General features: G+C 38.2%; 1 protein-coding gene across 1 annotated transcript; it reads right to left on the bottom strand.

The window, feature by feature from the left end:
• Positions 1-667: 667 nt before the first annotated feature.
• On the bottom strand, positions 668-1456 carry LOC125109556 (keratin-associated protein 26-1). The gene has a single exon (XM_047746941.1). The coding sequence runs from the start codon at positions 1454-1456 to the stop codon at positions 914-916; it is 543 nt and encodes a 180-aa protein (XP_047602897.1). The 3' UTR covers positions 668-913.
• Positions 1457-13916: the final 12460 nt, after the last annotated feature.

Here is a 13916-nt window from a genome sequence, read left to right as displayed (position 1 = left end):
ATTATCATATGATTTCACTTACTTGTGGAGCATAAGGAATAACACGGAGGACATTGGGAGTTGGAGAGAAGAAGTGAGTAGGGGAAATCAGAGCGGGAGACAAACCATGAGAGACTGTGGACTCTGAAAAACAAACTGAGGGTTTTGGAGGGGAGGGAAGTGGGGGGTTGGGTGAGCCTGTGGTGGGTATTAAGGAGAGCATGTATTGTATGGCACACTGGGTCTGATGCATAAACAATGAATCTTGAACACTGAAAAAAATAAAATAAAATTACCAGAAAGAAAGAAAGAAAGAAAGAAAGAAAGAAAAGAAAGAAAGGAAGGAAGGAAGGAAGGAAGGAAGGAAGGAAGGAAGGAAGGAAAGGGGATTTTGGTGGAAGTATGTTCACTGGATGAGAAAGATAAGGAAAATGTTCCTCATCTTGCCTTCTCAAAGTCACTTCCACCAAGGGCTTTTTGGATCTCTTAAATACCTAGGATCAGAGATCTAGAAATAAGTTTAAGGAATAAACATCGAGCTATCCTGCTACTGTGAGATAAGGACATATGGCTGCATATCCCATGTCCTATTCACTTATCTTGCAAGCAGTTGAGATTGGTCATATCTGTGTTCAAATGAAATAACGAAAGACAAAATGAAGACCCAGATTCTTAATTTTGACTTAATCCCATTTATTGCATCATGAATCAAATCAATTCTTTCCACACCTGAGTGACACTGAAGAGCATGGTAAATCAAAAAGTTTCATGACAAGGAGAGATAAAAAAGAGATAACAATAGGAAAGGAGCAGCTTGAATTACATCAGGCAGAGTAAGAGCAAGAAAAGGCACTACTAGGAAAGAAGCACAAGTCCATAGACTTTGAATTTTTGTCCTGAATCCTTGGCGGGATTATTGACTGGAACAAGGAAGCTACTGGCCTCCCAGCGCAGAGCAAGATCCAGGGCACGTACTGAACACATGGCTCAGAGGATGGCATCCAGTGAGGACAGGACACAGAGGTCTGAGGCTGCTAGGCACCATACTCAGTGGTTGAGGACTACAGGGCAAACAACCCAAGGGGCGGCATCCATAAGTGAGGAGGCTCAGGGGTCGGTTGCTGCTGGACACATAGCTCAGAGGTCTATAGGATACAGGGAGGCAGGAACCAGAGATGTAAGAAGTAGCAGGAAGAAAAGTGGTTCCTTGGCAGGGTCTGGACACATAGTACGCAGTAGGAGGGCAGCAGGACGTTTCATAGTCACAGTGGGCTGGTTGGCAGTTAGCTGGTTCACTGCAACTCTCTTGACAGTTGTCCCGAGGCCGGAGATGGTCTTGACAGTTACTAGGCAAGCAGAGGACATCACCACAGCTCACACCTAGAGAGCAGAGGGCAATGGAGGAGCTGAGAGGAATATGGCCGGGATTTCTGAGGGATCCCAAGCTGTAGGTCGCAGGGCAATTGTGGCAAGACATAGTGAGGTTTCAACAGCAGGTTGCAGTTGAATGAGAAGAAGCAACTATCTCCCCTCATTTGGTTCGATCCCTTATATATCCCTAGAAGGAGGTGATTGTGTATACAGACTCTTCCTCCTTGTGGGAAGCTGCATCAGAACTCTCCATTATAGCCCCGGAAGTGGTGCTCCCATGGCCCATAAACCTGGATGTTCTTTCCATTGATTGAGTATATCTACAAGGAAGTGTGACTGGATTTTAATAGGCTCTCTCCTTCTGAAATTATCCAATGAAAACAGACACGTTTGAAGGTTCATTCACGTAATCCAAGCATAACCACCACTACATAAACATTCTTAGGATTCCTCTCTTGGAATTGCCTTTAGAAGTTGTAGCAAAACTCTTCAAGGAGGAGGAAAAAAAAATTGTAGCAAAATTCTTTGAGACAATGACAAACTTCTCTCTTTGAGGGAAAATTCTATTCTTTTTGGAAACTGTCAATGGTAAGCAACTTGAGAGTAAGTATTTGTAAAAGAACGTGAAAAATTCTATAACCTATATGACTCGGGGCAGAAAAAGTTTAAAAGCAGTATAATATGAAAAATTTCAAAGTGACCAAATTTGTACATTGCTTTATTTTAGAATGTTGGTGGGAAATGACTTCCCACCAAAATATTTTTATTTTATATTGTTTTTTAGAAGGTTTTAACTTTTTTTAAAGATTTTATTTATTTATTTGACAGAGAGAGATCACAAGCAGGCAGAGAGGCAGGCAGAGAGACAGGAGGAAGCAGGCTCCCTGCTGAGCAGAGAGCCCGATGTGGGACTCGATCCCTGGACTCCGAGATCATGACCTGAGCCGAAGGCAGAGGCTTAACCCACTGAGCCACCCAGACGCCCCTAGAAGGTTTTAATTTTTTTAAGATTTTATTTATTTATTTGAGAGAGAGAGAGAGAGAGAATGAGAGAGCATGAGAAGGGAGAGGGTCAGAGGGAGACGCAGACTTCCTGCTGAGCAGGGGGCCTGACGTGGGATTTGATCCGGGGACTCTAGGATCATGACCTGATCTGAAGGCAGTAACTTAACCAACTAAGCCACCCAGACACCCCCAAATATTTTTATTTTAAACAGCCATACTCATTTTATTCATTTCAATAAACAGAGTCATGATGGAAGCTTGGTTTATATTTAAAATATTCTCTTTTTTTTTTCATTTTTTAAATTTATTTTTAGCATAACAGTATTCATTGTTTTTGTACCACACCCAGTGCTCCATGCAGTCCGTGCCCTCTCCAATACCCACCACCTGGTTCCCCCAATCTCCCACCCCCCCACCTCTTCAAACCCTTCAGATTGTTTTTTCAGAGTCCATAGTCACTCATTGTTCACCTCCCCTTCCAAAAATATTCTTAATAGAGATCAATAAGATGGGCTCAGGTAAAAATATGGATACTACTGTGAAAAAGCAAATAAACAAAACCCCTCAAAGAAAGTTGAAGAGCTTGACATTTTCTTAACAGCTAGTATAGGTTTACATATTCATGCTTACTTGTGTTCCAACCAAAAACCAATGTTCTTGGTAAAAAAAAAAAAAACAACAACAACAACAACAAACAAACAAACAAAAAAAACGAATAATGATTAAGACCTGGAAATGGGTTTGCTTTTGCTTCTTACATTGGTTCTGATGTCAATTTCCAAAAAACAGCTTCTAAACCACTTTACAGGGGAAATAGCATCAGAATAAATGTACAGTTTTTCTAAGCATTAGTACTTCCAAGGTTATTTGGGATTATATTTTCTGGTAAAAATTGGTTTAAAAATCTTTCATAATGTTTAGCCTCTTCCACTGTATTTTTATGTCCCAACATATCTAGTGGCTCCAGTGGCTACTTTAATGGGAATTTTAATTACCTTGCTGGATCTACTTTCCAATTCCCTTCAGCCAGAAATTCTATGTAAATCACAACAGTTTCTTCCTTTTTAATGTTCAATGGATACACCCACACTTAATGTCTCCCTCTGTGCAGAAGGAGCCAAATCTCTCTAACAGAAGATTGGTTTCTCTATGAGCCAATACAGGACGATTTTACCACCAAGGATAGAAATATGAAGAGAAAATGATATAGTCTCAGAGGTCCTGTACTAACATGTTGAACTTATCTTAGTACTTTAGGTCAGAGAACATTACCCTTTGATGATTTGTACCTAAGGAGTTCGAAGAGTTCCTCTAAACCCAATCTCCACCCCTCCAGCTCTTGTCACCTGACACTCTGTACACACATTGCTACAGTCTTCTTGTGAAATCCTGGATGCATCAGCTGAATGGCATCAGTAATAAATATAGCCACCACATTTAACTGAATGCTTATCACATTTATATGTTGATGTTCTTTATGCCTCTTCTTCTCTAAAGTAAGCAAGAGCCCAACACTCGTATCATTAGTACATCGGTATGTTTGTGTTTATACATGAACATGTATTGTTTATGCTGTATGTATATATGAATGTTTTCCCATGAAGTGAAGGAGTGTGGAATAAGAGGAAACTGGCATTCATTTAGTGTCTCCACTGGGCAAGACTTGTACTGTGGATGCACACATGTGTCACATCACTTTATCCTCAAGATGCCTTACAGTCAATTTTACTATTTCAAGTATTCATATGAGAAAACGTGAAATGCAGGAAGTTATAGTAATTGATATGAAAAACATTTGAACAAAGGGGGTTCAAACATTTGAACATTTTTTTCTCCCATTATCCAATATGGCATTATTTAGAAATATATTAGTAGCATCATTTATTAATTCTCTTCGATTAGCACAATTCCTCTGATTCCCAGTCTCTATTGGTAACATTTCAGGACATTATTGGAAATATTAATAATAATCTATTTTTCAATCTCATTTTTTGGATGCATTGAAATGTAAGAAAAGTAAACAGTAAACTGCAAGACACTATACTAGAATAATTTATGTTCTTGCTTTGGCTTTCTTAACCCATTCCAAAAATACCACCTTGAGTTTAATGAGTTTAGAACACTACCACAGATTCTCTCTTTTTTTTTTTTTTTTTCCTGTTATGGGTAGGTAACACTGAAAAAAAATATTCATGACATTTTAGAAAATAGGATGCCCAGAGTGTAAGTTGTACCTTAATATAGCAAATGTAGAACTGATATTATTTGGTAGTGACCCTAGAGTTCATGTGGGCACAACAGCAGGTATCTCATTAGCAGGCTCCTATAAACTATAAACAGGTCTTACACTCTTCTTCTAATGCAAAAGTTGAGGGATATATTGAGGAACTAGGCATCCTGTGTGCTTCTTCAGATTTACCCACTTTCTTGCTTTTTCTTCAATGAACCAGGGGTCCTTACCTTTCTTACTCTATAGGAACAACCCTGAATTTCTCTTTGTCTCTCGCTCAGACACAAAGATTCCTCAGAGCATTGCAACAATATAGTTAAGCCAGTAAATGAGTAGTCTGCATTCATTTAGTCAATAAATATTTATTGAGCATTTCGTATGTGTTAACATAATGATAGATACTCTCAGTAAAACCAACATACTACTGATCTCTGCTCCCAAACACATCCAGTCTTGTAGATGTGATAAGACAAGCACCCAATCCATGTCAGTGTTTACTAAGTTCTATAAACGGTATCCAAAGGAGGGCAAACGTTGCTCATTGGCTTTGCCTAGAGTTTGCATTTGATGTTAATTTCAGAGCATGGGAGGAGATGTCAGGGGGCTTGGAAAGAGGAGACACTTCAGGTTATACGGTGGCAAATGGTATAACAGCAGAAAAAAAGTGACCACACAGTGCTTTCGGTGGAGAATTCTTAGAGGCAAATAGTAGCAACTAAACTTAGATTCACATGCTGAATGGAATTTAATCATCAAAAAAGCAGTTAAGGTTTTATTCTACAGGCATGGTGCTCTAAGTAACTGATTTTGAGAAGAGAGTGCTATGATTAAATTGAAGACTATATTGGAAAGAGGGAAAATCTATTGTAATACTTTTCTCCCTTGTTCCACTAAAATTATGTCTTTTCATCCATTTCCCTTCCTGTTACCACTGCCATCACTCAAGTTGGGTTTTGCTCCCCACTGGTGAATACATATACTTCTTATTGCCATCTTGACTCATAATCGCTATTGTCTTCTCTTTAGCTTGAATACAGTATTCAGATTAAAACTCCTCAAATTAATTTCATTATATGACTCTTTGTCAAGAACATCAGTGACTTCTTTTCGTCGACAGAGAATTGTCCAAACACTTGATCAGTCCTCCTCTATTTCCCAATACGGATTCTTTTCTGTATTGGGCATTTTCTGTTCATGTAACTCCACATCCCTCCTCGTTTCACATCACCTCCTCACCCATCCTACCCTTCCTCTCTTTTGAAATAATTCTTTGATTTTATCCATTACCCAGACCTCAGCTAAATTAGAACCTTCTTGGGACCTCTGGGTAGCTCAGTTAGCTAAGCATCTGCCTTTGGTTCAGCTCATGATCCCAGGGTCCTGGAATCTAGTCCTGCATCAGGATCTTTGCTCAGTGGGGAGCCTGCTTCTCCTTCTGTCTGCTGCTCCTTGCTTGTGTTCGCTCTCCTCTCTCTGTGACAAATAAATAAATAAAACATCTAAAAAAATAAATTAGCCTCTCTTTGTAAATATTTTCCTTCCAACATAAATCTCTCTGGCCTTAAACCTGTATGGCTATCATTATCTAATGCACACACGTGTGCACATGCACACACACGTGCACACACACATTCCTTTACATTGCAGACAAAACATTCTTTGTCTATGTGCTGTAGTGTCTTATATTTTGACTACATTACAGAATCCTTATTAGCTACTATTTACAATGTCCTTATTATATATCAGACACGATTCTATATGTTTTACACATATTTACTGATTTAATTCTCACAACATTCCTATTTGAGTAGGTGTGATCATTATTCTTAATACATGTGAGTACACTGAGTCAATTCTTAATAACTATTTGCTGACTAACATCATAGCATTCACAAAATATAACATAGATTTTCTCTATCAAATATAAAAGTTGACCTTTACTTAGTCAACTCAATAATCTCTTTTATATACTTTTCTCACCATCCATCCATTTTCACCAGGGTAAGTCAACTTTCAAGGAATATAAAAGAATATGAAGATATAAAGAGGTTCAGGAGATCGGAAACCCTTCTTCAAGTTTTCCTCTTGCCCCTTTTATGATCCCTGATTAGTACTTCTCTTAGCTAGGCTTAGAGAAGAGAACATATTATCCGGAGTCAGTCCACTTCAACCTACAACATAATGAAGGGGCCTGATTATAGCACCCCCTGGTGGAATCCATGTGTAAAATCATTTAATTTATGATCAATTGGAAGAACAAAGTTAATTCACTGAACAATAATATAGAGTCTTGGATAACTAATAAGGCTGCGATCTATTTTCAACAGAATTTTTATATATTATAACAGTATTGAGTGTGGAAACTTGGTTTACACATGATTGGAACAAAATTTGCTCCATTCATTCCCAATTCATTCTTATAAAAGAATTTCACCTAGATGATGTTAGAAAACTGTCTTCTAGTAGCGCATCCTCTCATCTGTATTGAAGAAAGTGGAGGTGGAGGCATCCCTTCCACTATTCATAGTTAAGTCCTTGAACTGTGTCCTTTTCACCTTTACAAGGTCTTTTTCAACTTCCTCCCTTTGTTTACATATTTTATAAGCTTTAATGAAGTATAATTGATACAATAAGCTGAACATATTTAAAGAGCACAATTTGTTATGTTTTGGCATTTGTGTCTATCAAAAATCAAGGTAATAATCATATTCATTATCTCCCATCATCTCTTCATGACTGTTTGTAGTCCTTCCTTCCTACCCTTCTCCATGTCACCCTACTCCTACCTTCAACCCCAGGCTACCACTGATCTTCCTTCTGCCATTTTGGATTAGTTCGCATTTTCTAACATTTTACTAAGTGAAATGAAATGATACAGTATATACTCTTTTTTCTTCTTCCTTCTTTTACCCAAATATGCTTATTTTGGGATTCATCTAAGTTGCAGCATGTATCAATTGTTCATTCCTTGTATTTCTGATTTGTTTATTCATTCATACACTGATGGACAATTGGGCTGTGTGCAGGTTTTGGGAATTACACAAAAAGTACTATGAACATTCATGTACAAGTTTTTTCTAAAATATTTATATATTTATTTATGAGACAGAAGGACAGACAGAGAGAGAGAGCATGAGTGGGAGGGGCAGAAGGAGAGGGAGAGAGAATTTTAAGCTGACTCTCTACTAAGCACAGAGCCCAATATCAGGGAGCAGGGGGCTCAATCTCATGACTCTGAAATCATGACCTGAGATCATGGCCTGAAATCAAGATTTAGATGCTTAACCGACTGCCAACCAGGCACCCTTTGTGTACAAGTTTTTGAAAGCACATATAAAATCGTTTCTCTTGGGTAAATACCTATAAATGGAATGATCTGATCACATGATAGGTCAATGTTTAACTTTTAAGGAATTGTCAAACTGTTGTTTAAACTGCCTGCATCATTTTATATTCCCACCAAAACTGTATAAGAGTTCAAGCTCCTTTGTGTCTTTCAACATGTGGTATATTCAGACATTTGATATAGTCAGATTGTTATTCTGTTAAGTGTCAGTATTTTATTGTGGCTTTAATGTGTTAGTCATTGATGATACCAAGCATATTCATTGCCTATATCCCATCTGTACATCTTCTTTAGTAAAGACACTGCTCAATGTTTTTGTCCTTTTTTTTTTTTTTTTAATTGGGTGTCTGCTTTCTTGTTGTTGAGTTTGGGGAGTCCTTTAAATATTTTAGATACAATTTTTTTAATTAGATATAAGATTTGCAAATATTTCCACCAGTCAGTGGCTTGTCTTTATTCTTATAATAATGACTTTTTTGAAGAGCAAGGTTTTTTTATAATTTTTTAAATAAACATATAATGTATTATTAGCCCCAGGGGTACAAGTCTGTGAATTGCCAGGTTTACATACTTCACAGCACTCACCATAGCACATACCCTCCCCAATATCCATAAGCCCACCACCCTCTTCCTACTCCTGGCAACCCCCAGTTAAGGGCAAGTATTTTTAATTGTGATGAAGATCAAGTTATCAATTTTTAAACTACAGATTGTGTTTCATAGCTAAGAAATTTTACCCAACCTCATTGATGTCTTAAAGAATTTTTTCCTATGTTTCTACAACCATATTTTTGAAATCTAATTTTTATCCTCACCAGTATTTTCAGCTGTGATCTTCAAGATCACTAATGATGAGCTCCCTGCATGCAATGGCAAATTTTGCCTTAGTCTTAACTCCATGGCCGGTGACATTGCTATCCACACTCTGTATTTTGATAACTTGTCCTATTTTTATTCAGCAATACTCTGATTTCATTATTCTATTTCTATCATTTCTATCATCCTATCCACCTCCCTTTTCTCCTTCTATTCTCAATTCTCTTCTGCATTTCATTAATCATAAGGGTTCAGTTAATAGCTATAATAAATTCCACAGTATTTATAATTACAATCTTGCTCTCTTTCCTGATCTGTGTTCCTGCATTTGCAGTTATCTGCTAGATCGTTCCACTGAGACAACTCACCCTTCAAATTAAATATTTACATATAAATAGTGCTTTCTCCAAAGTTGGTTTCTCCTCCCACGTACTTTATTTCTACTTATGGTGCCATATTCTTTTAGTCAGATAGGCTTAAAAGATTATAAAACGATCCTCAGAAAAACTTCTATCTTTAGCATATTCTCAAGGACAAGATTAGTAATGAAATGCAGCTCAGATAATGTCTCTCCCTTGGCTGCAGTTATCTTGAATACCTCTCCATTGTCCACAGAATAAAATCAAAGATCCTCAAGCTCTCACTCAAAGCTATTCAGAATATGGATTCTCCATACATGGCCAAGCCCACGTCCTTCAGGTCCTCTCCATCTGGACCTCCAGATGACCCTATTGGCCATTCTCCATGAGCATCTCACATTGCTGGCTTCCTTTTTGCGGTCTTACCTGCTTTCCCACCCTCTCTAATTATGCATATCCTACTTATTTTTTATGGCTCAAGTCACATATAATGAGTTCCAGGAAGCTTTCATTTCTGCCCAACCAGAAGCGATTCTTTTGCTTGGAACCTGTTCCCACGTTACATGTCTCCTATTGTACAGATCATTTCATACCTTTTATTTATTCAGTTTACATCTAGTTTTTCTGCTCAGTCATAATTATATTAAAGACTTTATAGCCTTAGTTCTATTTGTGTTGCTACATGGGCCCAACATCCTCTTTTTGGAAATATTTATTCAAACAATGAATAAAAATGCTTTGGTCACTGTTTTCCTCTATTTAGTTCAAGAATTTTTTTTTTCTTTTACTTTATCTCAAGTATTTCTCGCATCAGAATGAAGACTCATGTATTCAGTGTATGTGATGGTAAATGGCTGTTGAGAAGAATTGATCAGAGACTGGTAGATTCTGCCTTAATTTAAGTCATTAGGTCAGAGAGTTCTTAACCTATTCACTTGTATGTACATGTATATCTGAAACCCTTTTGACCCTTAGTTTTATAAACTAGAACCAATTTGTATTTGGTTCTTTGAGAGCTATTCACAGCCAAGGCAAAGATTTACTATAAACCTCCTAAAGAAAAGGAAGTCTAGGTCTATTATAGTTCTTGTCCTGGATTTTTCACATAACACACTTTACAGCCTGTGGAAGAATGCAGTTCACCTTCAGGTCACAGAGGATCCTTGTTCAGTTATTTCCTTGCATAGCAAAAGCACCTCTCCTGGCCCCTTTTTACTCCAGACTCTGTGGGCACACCAGAACTCTGGGGAGAGTCTTTATAATAAGAAATATCATTTTAGAGTATAAAGATTTTCTAGGCTTTTGGGTTTTTTTTTAATAGAACATGAGATCAAAATGTCAATGCTATGACTTGTCAGCAACTCAGCAGTCCCACTGAAATCAATAGGTGCCCTTTGGGAGTTTGGCCCTAACAAACCCTTATCTTGCCACATAGAACAGAACTTAGGGCCAAACGAAGACTCCGAGTTGCCTAAAACATTTATTTCCCCTGAAGCATTATTTTATAACATTTCAAAAAAGAGAGTTACTCTTCTTCAGCCGAAAGACTGACATTTAAGGAATTCAAGTCTTTATCTTGATCTTCATCACGGGCTACTCCTAAATTCTGATGGAAAGTTTTGTTTTTTCTTTTTCCCAAATGGCGGAGACCCTACATGAGGCTCCCAGCTCCATGGGGAGCCTGCTTCTCCTTCTCCCTCTGCCTGCTGCTCCCCCTGTTTGTGTACTCTCTTTCTCAAATAAGTAAATGAAATCTCTTAAAAAATATCCTAAACGAGCATGTATCTTGAAAGTGATGTGAAACATCCCTAATACTATAGAATACTTAATTTTATGATTTAAAAAATAATTCCTGTCATAGAGATCATCCACTGCCTAGCATTTCAGCACTGGGCTTGAGAATGAATGAACTGACTTTAGGTTTTTGTTTGTTTGTTTGTTTGTTTGTTTGTTTTTAAGATTTTATTTATTTATTTGAGAGAGAAAGAGAGAGCATGAGAGGAGAGAGGTCAGAGGGAGAAGCAGACTCCCCACTGAGCAGGGAGCCCGATGTGGGACTCCATCCCAGGACTCCAGGATCATGACCTGAGCCGAAGGCAGTCGCCCAACCAACTGAGCCACCCAGGTGCCCCTGACTTTAGGTTTTAATGGTCATGTCCTGCATAGAATTGAAGTAATCCAGAAACTGAAGAGGCTGAAGTTGGAGTGACCCTGGGTCTTTCAGAGCATTTACCTTGCTTGCTCAGTGGTGAGTTTCTTTGGAGGTATTGACGTGGAATCAGAATATTGAGAAAATAAAGTACTGCCAAACCTAATATCTAAATCAGAAGAAGTGGCTGGGTTATTCCATGAGAAATTTAAATAATTTTCAGCCAAATAACAACAAAGCAAAAACAAAAACAGGAAGTAGGAATGAGTTGGATGTTTTAAGTAGTCACAAGAATGCAGTAACTACCCAGGATCATTTATTCATTTGATATGAAGAATAAAGGCAAAAGAAATAGAAAAAAAATCCTTATAACTTACAACCCACTGACAAGTGCTTAAGACACGCAGAGTGACATTCCTCAAGGAGCTTTATTATCTCAATGCAAGTATTTTGCTAGAGGCAAAAGGCAACCTTAGCTTTAAGTTAGCACAACCTCCAGGATCCTATAAAAATCCCTTTGGAAATTTCCTTTGTCTGCAACCCTGCAAGATGTGTGTTAGCAACGATCCTCCAAGCATCTGAAGGATCTCATGACTAAGGTTTTACTAGGTAGTAGTAAATGAACGTTTCCTCACAATAGCTAGCCCCTCAAGGTCCTGGAAACCTTGCTTCCAAATTCCTTAGAGACTTACCCTATCCCTAATTCCCTCCCAACTTGAAAGTATAATATCAGTTGTTTCTCACAACCCCAATGTAGCTCTCTCTGCTCACAGGTCCTGTGTTTTAATGAAATCACCCTTTTAAAAAATAATAATAATAAAAATAAAATAAATAAATAAATAAATAAAACCACCCTTTTTGCACTGAAGACATTTCAAAAATTCTTTCTTGACAATTTGTTTGCTCCCAGAACCCAGCATTTCACATCCCATTCATCTGTTCCATTCTCCATAAACATTCATCTACATTCTCATTTTCCTCCTGGCAACAAGACAGGATATTAACAGAAATACAGCTTTCAGAAAAGGGAATAACATGACCTCACAGGTTGATGAATAGAATTTGAAGGAAGCCCATTGGAATCAAGTAAACATGTTGACCAGCTTGTATGACTAATAGGGCAGTATTTTATTTTCTATTAACTGTCTGTTACTTAACACTTTATTGTCAGTTAATAAGGGGGAATTGGGCAAGCAATTAAAGGCCAACTCCAGGGAAACAGACTCACAAAGAGCTGACCAACAGTGCCTGATCTGAGCAGGAAGAAGTTTACTCTGGTAGTCAGTCCCAAGGTCTCTCTAATACAATCACCAGTACAAAGATTCAACTAAGTGGGCAGAAATTTCCACCCTCTTTCAGATGACAGTTATAGAGATGTGCACTTACACTGAACTTGAAGTGAAGAAAATTCACTAATGCTATGATCAGAAACTGGCTAAACTGTTAGAACCTCAGCTGGTTCTGTTGGGGGATTAGGAGATGGTGTTCTCCTTCCTGTGAAGGATGAGTGAACAGTGGACCAACTACCAGCTCAGCCCCTCCTGCAGCCTGACCACTTGGAGGTGTAAGGTCAAAGAGTTTTTAGAGTGTGTTCTTCTCACTAGAAGGAGGCCTTAGTTTTCTCAAAGAAATTTCCAAATAAACTCCTGTGGGACACGCAAGATGAGACATTGAGTGGTTTGAACTGGGTTTATAATTATGATAAAGGTGACCCACTGTAGAATGAAAAACTGACTTTAAGAATTCTAGGTGAATTCTTGTAGTCCACCCACCATGTTGGAAATCACCTTTAGCCCTTGTGTTAAAATTGGACAAGTATTAAACAGGTGTTATTTTAATAATGGGGCAGTAGAGGCCCCATATTAAGTTGTACTTCTTAAAAACCAGTTTCTATTGTGTGTCTCAAATCCAAAGGAGCCAAAGGTATAAACCTTGTGATCCACAGCTGGAAGGCAACCTGGCTGTGACTGCTGAGCCAAGGGATTCCCAAGGTTTAAATAGATAGAGTGAGCATGATGATATTGTTGCCCAATATAGGGCATTGGGTGTACTAAAAACATTACAAGATTGTTTGAGCCCCTAGCTGCTGTCTCATTGCTAAAAATAAAAAAAATAAAGGCACCTTGCTTACTGGTACTGAAATACATTCTTTCTCTTCTCTCCATCTCCACACCTGATGATTCTTCCCTCCTCCATACCCTGACATCAGTCACTTTGATGAGACACATAATTTAGGGTAGGATCCATAGGACCTATGCCCCTCTTTCCCCAAGGAAGACAGAGGCTTTTATGAACTCCTTCCAATACATGTGGAATTTCTGGAAAAGAAGGATTCACACTATAGTTCTTCTTGATACAGATGCCCAAGTCACCTTTCTAAGCAGTCCAGGGGGTAGTGCTTGGATTCAGCCAGTGAGATTTTGAAAGATATCACAATAGGGAAGAATAGATAATGTGACCTTGTGGGTGGGACTTTTGGGGACAATTCTATGTACTTTTGTTGTTACAAGGGTCATTGACTTAATCTTTTCCATTTCACAAATTCCAAAAGGGATTCTCCTGATTGTGAAGATCTATGTTTATAGAATTGTTAATATCTGGGAACTGCTTTGAGCTACACATCTCTGTGACTGATGATTTCGCTGATTGGAGCCTTTGGCA

The sequence above is a fragment of the Lutra lutra genome, chromosome 1 (assembly GCF_902655055.1).
Source record: "Lutra lutra chromosome 1, mLutLut1.2, whole genome shotgun sequence".
NCBI lineage: Eukaryota > Metazoa > Chordata > Mammalia > Carnivora > Mustelidae > Lutra > Lutra lutra.
The sequence above is the reverse complement of the archived record's forward strand: the minus strand, read 5'-3'. Positions and strand labels throughout refer to the sequence as shown.

What these genes read in the sequence shown, in the direction of transcription:
- LOC125109556 (XM_047746941.1), bottom strand. Translation starts at nt 1,456, where the DNA reads ATGTCTTGCCACAATTGCCCTGCGACCTACAGCTTGGGATCCCTCAGA.